Genomic DNA, 9,256 nt, shown 5'->3' with positions numbered 1-9,256 from the left:
TGGTGTATCCCAATCCAATAGTATCATTATTAGATCTAGGAAATCTCATCAGTTTCTCAAAGTATTTGATGGCTTCACTAGGTTTGTTGAAACTTTTAGCAAAATCCTTTTCTTTTCTCAAATCATTTCTCAGTTGTTTATTCTGTAACTTTAGGGTCGTGATCTCAATATATTTTCCATTCAATTCATGATTGGAAATCATCAATTGATTCATTGTATCCAATTGCATGTTAGGAATCTTTTACACATTTGATGTCTTCTCTTATAGTTTGTTGGTCAATGTTCTTTTGTCATTTTATATAATGACTTTGTCCTCCTCGAATTTCTTCTTCTTCTCGATCACCTCACATAGAAATACTAATTGGAATTCTTGGTCTATCTTAAGATTTTTGACCTCTTTAGTTAGGGTACCATTCTTTTCCATCAGATCTGCAATAGCTGCATCAAACTCACTTGATTTTCCATTTGCAAACAATTCAATAGTGTCTCCATCTTAATAATGAGAGTCATTTTTCTCAATAGATATTTCTTTCCTTCTCCTCAATGAACATTGTAGTTCATCTCTTTCTTCCATGAGTTGGTGTAGGGCAAGATGGATTTCAATCTTCTAGTTCTCAATAGTCTTTCCCAAATTGTAGACTTCCATCTTCAAGATCTTTCCTCATAGTTATAAAGCTTTCCTTTCCAAAGAAAAAGGCTCTAATACCAATTTTTAGAAATAATAATGGGAAAGTAAACTCTACCGAGGGGGTGGTGAATTAGTACTTCAAATATTTAACCATAAAACATTCACCATACATACATCTTATAATTTAGCATGTAAACTAAAATAGCTAACTACACATGCTCATCCATAGCATGAAACAAATAACACATAACACAATAAATTTGTTAAACCCTCCGATAAGAAGGTAAAACTACGGTGGGGATGACACACACAAATCTTCATGGTTGCAACGATAAAGTGTAGCCAATTAAAGCTACAAGAAGTTTGACTATAATAACTATAATCTACCCTATGATAGGCCTTCCCTATTAAAGGCTTACAAAGACTATTAGGTCTCACCCTGTTAAAGGAATTAAACACCATGCTAAAAGTGTTCCTTGTTAGAGGACTTAAACTTGCAATAAAATAAGTACTTGGTTAAGAGTTTTACACAAGCTTGTTAAGACAACTCTATTAGGATATTTTCTCTGCATTGCTTGTTGGAATAATTTAGCACCATGATCCTTCGATTAACACTCTATTGCTAGAGGTCAAATCTTCTCTTTCCTAGTGTGTACTTGATCCTTCTAATCATATATGTTTCCTTTGTCCTCTCTCTACTTTTCTCTATTCTCTCTAATTGATTTTGCAATTCATAACATTGTCACAACCTCCATAGCCATCATGAATGCTCTTTGTATTTAGCATTCATCTCTCTTGTGTCTCCTTCTCTTCCTTCATGCAATACAAACTATTTAGGGTTTGTCTCCTTAAGTAAACACAAACTTTGGCAATGGTTAGGTTAGAATAAATGGCTTTGGTTGATCCATTTTTTCACTTAGAACATCCCTCAATTTGATTGGTTGCATGCGCTAGATAGGGATTCGTAAAACAATTATTAAGTCAACCCAAAAATGGTTTACATAGAAGTTTGTGCCATTACAAAAAATTATGTCCAAATCTATTCACTCGGCAATTGAAGTCACTAATGCTTGGCATTCACTGTATCTTCAATGTTGTAATTCATCTTCTGAATGAGTTAGCATACTCTATTTACTCATCTTATGAGTGACTCGGCACTAACTATCTTCTCAGCATTGACTATGTATATTACACAGCGTGTATTGTTTGGCAACTGATGCTTGACATGCTTTGATCACTCAATTCGCATTGATTTCTTGGCTTGCTCTAATCACTTGGCTTGTAGTGTAATTTTGTTGAATAATGACTAAGTATTTTGTTAATGCCTTGTCAAAGCCAATTTGAGATTAACAAACTTATTCAAAACTTATCTTAAACTTTAGTAGCCTTACACACATCATCTATGATGTCCATACTACCTTCTTCTAAGATCATCTAATTTCATATGCCTTATGTGAAGTTCACTAAACAAAATTGTATGACTGATTATTTTTTACCACTATTATACTTAGACAACTTTCTAAGTATCCTATAGCTAAACTTGTCTTTTGATTTAATTACCTCAAAATTTGTGTTATTTTTCCATTAATAACAGCCTTGTCAACTATCCTTAGCCAAATTGCCAACATAGCCTTAGGTCTAGGTGTTCTTGTAGGCCTCACCATTCTTTCAGCAATTAAATCTACCTTTGAGACCTCACCCTTCACAACCTTTGTAGGTGGTGTTCTCTTTGATAATCTTCTTGTTACTCTCTACAATGTAGGAGAAATATTTGTAGATGAGACCACTAGAGTAAGTGAGTCTGTTATGTCTAAAGGTTCAAGCTCAATAATAGCTTCACCTTGTACCATCATAGGGGTAGAAACCTTTGCTTTCGATTGCATAGATTAAATTTTTTTTCTACGTTCTTCCATTTGCTCTTTAGAAATTCCTTCTTTCTCTACAATGTTATCAACTATTTTCTACACCTTCCTTTTCCTTGAACTTCTTCTCTGCTCCTCCCATACCTTTTGAGATTTCTCTTGATAAGTTCACCATCTTTCTACATTGAGATCCTTCTCAAAACCAAGTATGGCATCCACATGTTATGTTGCAACAAATGGATCTACTTCATAACCCATAAGAGTTATCCATTGAACTCTAGGTTCAACTACCTCCATACATGTATAATGTGTCTCTACCATAAAACAAGTTGTATCTACTTTCCTCTTTGGCCATTAAAAGAGGAACTTCACACAATCCAACAAGTGAGCATTAATGATATTATTTTCTCTTTGTTTCATTATTTTGTAGCTCCCTTAAAAAGACTCTAGGATTGTGATTTTTGAAACTTATTAATTCTTTCCTTTTAAAATCACATATCTTATTTTTTAAATTTGTATCAATCATTCATGTTTCCTCTTTTTTTTTTTTCGTTTTCTTATATTCTTTGAAATGTCTTTAATCAGCCTTGCATTCTTCATCTTACTAAGGATTAGATGAGAAAGAAAGAAATATCATTGGTGTGTTTTAAGTGTTGTACCTAGTACATCTTCTAGTCCCTAAATACACATGTACTTAAGCTTACTTAGGTCTACATAGGAATATTCCCCTTTCAGTGGTATTATTACATTTTCACTTTTCCACCTTAAGTGTCACTTTCACCTTTGGTGGACTTATCATATTGGCACTTTTCTACATTAGGTGGGTAATAAGTTATCACTTTATGTATAAAGGCATAATATTAAGATGTTTACATAATCTTATACTTTCCTATATCTCACCTTGGCCTATTTAACCAAGGGTTCTCATGTGAACTTAATTCTATTGGTTCCATCTAGTTGCATTTTTGACGAGAATACAATTTATCCTTCTCATATTGGTTATCTCTTGTTATAACACTTTTGATCATACCTCTATATCTTGGGTAGCTACCTACATAGCCAAATTGTACATGGTATGAAAGATTGATAAGTTTCTTTAGATAATGTTTTGAGACATTTTGAATTTATTTTTGGTAGATTATGTTTCGTTCCTTTATGTGGATTTATATTTCATGTAAAAATTAGTCCATGGCAATGCATTTATGAGGTCGCTATCATGATCAAGGTGTTTGAATTAATTAAGATAGTCTTTAGTTTTTATCCAAATGAAAAAATGAAGGAAAATATATATACAAGCATTTGAAGTTTGCATGTAGTTGCCAATTTTAGGAGCTACCTAGGATTTTACCATACTGATTTAAACTACTAGATTCGACTCACAAAAATAGAACTGTTAATGCACATTAAAATTAATACTCCAAAAATTATGCAAACCTCTAGGATGCTTACAAATGCCCAACATAACATCACCTAAAATTGACAAAGTGATAAGCAAAGAGTCATATCACCAAATCCATTGAATGTGTAGGAATGCAAAACATTTATATAAATTGATACACTATCTTTGTATATAGGTTGATACTCATAAGAACACAAATTTTGTTGTAGACCAAATGGGAACACACAACCTAAGATCTAAAATACTTTTACATTACTTAACATCATACTACAACCACACGATGATATGAATCACATTCTTTTACATCTACCAACATTGCATCACAAGTAGGAATTGTAGAGGTTGCCTATAAAGGACAAAACTAAGGTCAGTGCCCTTCACAAAGAGAAAACACATTATTTTTCCTATGAAAGAACATTAGCATGATATATTTAATGTTCTAAATTTTGAAGGATACAATAAAGTCTCAATGAGGAATGAATGTATTGAAACAAGTAAGGGGAATAGAGGGATGACAATCCCAATGAGAGAATCATAGATTTGAATAATAAAAGTAGATAAAGAAGACCTACATAAGTATTGGCTGGAAATAATATAAAGGGGGCAACAATTAGGATGGATTCTTGTTACTTTTCTATTAAAAGCTTGAAGATCTACAAGAAAAAAAATCTAGATAGCAAAGCTCCTTATGCTACTTTAGAGAGAGTAATTTATTTTTAAACAAATAGGCTATAAGCCTAGTAATATATTAATTATAAATAGTCAATAACAAAATAGCAAAAAAAGGCTCTTAAAAGCCAAATATTTATTTTTCAAGGAACATACATACTAAACCTAGAAACCTATTCTAATTCTATGTTGTCACAAAATTGGCATATTATCATATTTAAACCCACATATGAAGCATATAACTCCATAACTCTTCAAAGCGAGTCAGTTTTTCTTCAAAAAGTTGTCGGTACCTATCGTATATTAATTATAGTTCTTTAAAAGAGAGGTTCTTTCAGCTTGAGATCATAAATGGAAGGACATTGAAGTTGTATAGTGATTCTGTCGTGTGGATAAAAGAATGATGTTCCTTTTAAATGTATAGATGGGTAGGTTGTAGCCCAAACTACAAAAGAATGAGTTATAGTTCTATTTTGATGTATCAAAAATTGGTTCAATACTTGATCCATATTTGGATCAATATGACCTGCAATAATGTCAAATGGACCTCCTATTTTTTTCAAGTACTTAATTATCTCCCTACTGTAGTCCAATCTGAAAATTGGATGCAAAGTGGTAATAAAAAGTTGACAAGAAAACTGATTTGCGCTTGCATGACTTTCATGAACTTCTCCATGCCTTTTCTGTTGGCATTATATTTATTAAAGGATGAACATGATTTCTTTGTTTTGTACAAAATTGTATGTGTACGCAGTCATTACTACTGACTTATGGCGCGAGGACTTCAATGAGGATATATTGCTGCCTTTAGTAAAGCTGCAACACAAAAAACACAAGACATAGATGTCTCTGAAATTATGTTGAAGGGAACATGTCTTTTATCAAAATAATCTCCCTCACTAAGGAGCTGCTGCTTCTTAATCGTTCCGACCATGCTGCAAGGATGCTCAATCCTACAGCTGTAATATTAGAAACATGTACCTTTTTCACAAAGCAATGGAGCTTTGTTACCTGCAAAACACAATCCAAAAGAATTTGTCATTATAATTACCAATGCAGATTCCAAGATAAGTATTGAAACAATCATTAAAACAAAACAAAGAAAAATAAACACTTCCAATAAAAATTGTTATTCTTTATTTACCTCAACTCATTAGAAATGAATGAGGATCTCATCTTACAGTAGACCTAGCAAACTTAACAGACGTTTCTTCAGGCAAAATTTGATATTCAATTTGAAGTTCCTCAAGCATATCCTTCATTTTCAGTAGCAATGCAGATCTTCTATTTGATCTCTCACTTATGTTTTGATAATTCATTGTATGTCTGAGGCAAAGGCCCATTCTCATCCTATTAGTGTTCTCAATCTCCCTAGTAAACAAATTATAATCTGGGTGCCAATGATGATGCTTGCTTTCAATATAGCTGCATAAACAAACAAAGTGCTTAAATATTCATACAAATCAAGGAAATACCTATTTCATAAATAAGATAAGCTAACCTAACCTTACTGGCCTTTAGGCCAAAGTGGATCAACGGACCTAGAAGAGTTTGTTTATGATTCTCTTGTTGCTGAGATTTAAGAATAAATTTCTAGAAACTTTATGTGATTAACCCAATCAAGTATTTCGTATGTAAGGGTGTTTGCAGATTTATGTGTAACTGTGCCTCGTATTATACCATTACTAAAAAAATATCACATATAAAAGGACCTTCTTATTCTCTCCTTAAGTGCAGCAATTTTTTCCACAGTAGTAGTAGCATCCACAAAGAAGTCAACACTCTCTCCCATATCTGGAGTCCTACGATAGTTAATGATTGGTTTCGTAGATAATACTGAGTTTGGGTAGTATATTTTCTCGTTATCACTCAACAAAAACACTGTTGTGAGGATGTTCATTTCTTCCACAACCATCTGTACCATTCAAATATCAATTAGTTGTACAGTTGTATTAAAGAACCAATCTGTAACATTTTCTACTTTTTCTTTTTTTGTTCATAGGTGAATCTTCAATCATTTCAGCCATTTGTGAAAGGTGAGAAGGATGACTTTTACCTGAACTCCATCAACAATACACCGATCACCCACGTCAAATGGATGCGTGATAAATACAAACACAATGGCTTCAAAGATTATTTTGCAAGTATTTCCAAACATGAAAGCCACAAGCAGAAGGGAAGTTAATATTATAACAATAGCATGGGTGCTGGCAATGCCCAGAAGTACCAAAGAGAACATTACTATGATTATAACCACAACTGCATTGATGAGCCTGTGTAGCTGTTTAACTACAGTTTTGGTGTCATTAAGAGATGGAGAAAGTAATTTACTTTCTTCAAAAACATTCATCTGCCACAAGAAAGATACATTAGTCAGTATGTCCCAAGAAAGAGCTAATAGAACTAGATAATCCGTATTGCCTAGTTTAACTTATTTTGTGCTGCTTTCGTCAGAATAAAACAGCAAAATTAGTTCAAAAGAACATGCAATAAGCACAACGTTCCGAACAAAACTACATCTAGCTATATGTTGGGAGTGATATTTAAAAGCAGTATGGAACTGATTTGAAATAGCATACCATCCAGTTTGCAAGAGACGATTCAGTGATCCTTCCTGTATCTGAGGCTCCTGTAAATTGGGGAAAGACTCTGCTCACCTTTGTTTTCCTCATTAACTTCAGCAGGTCATCTTCCTCAATATAACTGCAAAAGATGGGACTCCAATTTAACTAAGAAAAAAAAATTCTGAAACATATTCATTTTCCCAGAAGTAAATGAACCATGAGCTGTGGATATTCCTGATATTCTCTGGTCCTATTTATGCTAGTAGGTTCATGCTTTTTCCTTGGTGCTTTTGTAAAAGTTAGATGTTTGAGAACAATGGCATTAGCACCAAAATGATCATACAATACAAACTGCTGCACATGATGCTTAGCAGAGCCGTTTTGGTATTAGTTCATGGTTTAGTTACCAAACACATGAATGGGTACATGGTCAGACTGCAGTATGGTTAGGAACTGGGATACCAATTTCCAGTCCATAGTGGTGATCAAGAGTGCTTGTGGATCTTATTGTGTGAGGATGCCAGTTTAAATGGCAACGGCGTTCTGTTAAGACATAAGTAAACTGCCAATAGTATTGCGTGCTACAAATGTTTTTTTGGAACAATCCACCAGAGACTAGAATTGGCATTATCTATGGACTATTAAATATTACCTTTCTAATTCTTGAATAACAAAAACAAAGCTTAATATGGTACCTCATTATATGACAAAGCTTATGTGAGGTAAAGGTATTACTTCAAAGAACAAGTCAGTGGATGCATACTCTGTTCCACGCTTAGCAACATTTTCAAATATCCTCTTTGCCTTAATTGCTGCTTGACGTTCACTATCGATCTTCGGATCATGTTTATGGTAATTCAAAGACCTCTCAATTATGTTAGCGATTCCCGAATGCCTGATATTTCGGATCCATCTCTTCATTTTCCAAGCAGAGACATTCCTCTGATTCAGCTTCTGCAGTTGTTTGATAGTTATCCCATTGGTGCCCCCTTCCTCTTTGTGCCCTGCCCTACCATTATTCCTGTTATCAGGAGTATCTATTTGAATTTCTACTTGTCCTGCATTGTTCGTATTATTTTTATCTGCTAGAGCGGAGGATTGATGGATTTCCATCATAGGGGGCGGAGATATAGTTTCAAGCACATATTGATGGAATATGGACTCCTGAATTCTGTCAAAATATGTTTTCACATGAAAATTCAAAGCCAAAATCTTCACCAATAGTGTCTTGAATAGCCATAGAAATGAGGCGCACAGAAGACAAAGTAGAAATTTCCCTATGTTATCCAACAGGTTTTTGTTCTCGGTAGCTCGCTCCAACTGATACCAAAAATTTACCAAAATATTAGAATGTAAAAGAGATCACAAATATAGAGAGGAATTTGCAGATGAATAAGAAGAAAAACCCTATCCTCAACAACAATAACAATTATGAAAATGCATTTCCATTGAGAGGAACAATTATGAAAAACGAGAGTGTGGAACGATTACTACCTTTTTATCAAATATGAGATACCATGCGAGCAAAACTAAGCCGAACCAGAGGCAATTCTTCGCACTACTCCTCACTCCATAGACAAAGTAGAGGACCCTCTTCCTCAAAATGAAATTTCTCCCGATTACGTAAACCCCCCCACGAATTATCCAGTCAGAAACGAGTCTCCCGCAGAAAACAAGCAGAGCCATCAAAAACCACTTCCATGACTCTAACCCCCAAATGTAACGTTTCTTCAGAGGCCCGACTATGAGACTTGAAAGCAATCCTGCTATAAGAGCCAATAAAGCTGCACATTCCAGAAAAAGCCATTTGTCAAATTCGGAGCGCTTGTAATTTGGAGGAAACTCCCCTTCTTTGATGGGGCCATATTTTTCTTCGACATCAGCTGCAGCTGAGGGAGATTTGTTCAGATTCCTTTCAGCCATTCTCGTAGATTTTTCCATTGCATGAAATAAAGAAATCGTATCCATGACACAGTGAATAAACTATGAAACATTGTATCCGTGACACGCTATATAAGCTATGAAAAACTTTTTCACTTTCCATTCCAGTCCACAATCCGTTCGAATCAAAAACCATTCGCTTTCCCTCCCTTCCCAAAACCCAAATTACAGTCCAATGCAAGCATTGCACTAG

At 34.2% G+C, this 9,256-nt stretch overlaps 1 protein-coding gene across 1 annotated transcript; it reads right to left on the bottom strand.

Annotated features, from left to right (window-relative positions):
- Positions 1–5,259: 5,259 nt before the first annotated feature.
- LOC149527984 (mechanosensitive ion channel protein 6-like) lies at positions 5,260–9,045 on the bottom strand. Its single transcript, XM_089807967.1, has 8 exons — positions 8,617–9,045; positions 7,886–8,442; positions 7,138–7,261; positions 6,615–6,908; positions 6,271–6,473; positions 5,740–5,983; positions 5,490–5,569; positions 5,260–5,374 (listed from the first exon to the last, which is right to left on the bottom strand). Exons 1-8 carry the CDS (start codon positions 9,043–9,045, stop codon positions 5,260–5,262), a joined length of 2,046 nt encoding a protein of 681 aa, XP_089664093.1.
- Between the last annotated feature and the right edge of the window lie 211 nt (positions 9,046–9,256).

The sequence above is a fragment of the Cupressus sempervirens genome, chromosome 11 (genome assembly GCF_028749045.1).
Source record: "Cupressus sempervirens isolate cs-2001-9-10 chromosome 11, ASM2874904v1, whole genome shotgun sequence".
NCBI classification, from domain to species: Eukaryota; Viridiplantae; Streptophyta; class Pinopsida; order Cupressales; family Cupressaceae; genus Cupressus; species Cupressus sempervirens.
The sequence above is the reverse complement of the archived record's forward strand: the minus strand, read 5'-3'. Positions and strand labels throughout refer to the sequence as shown.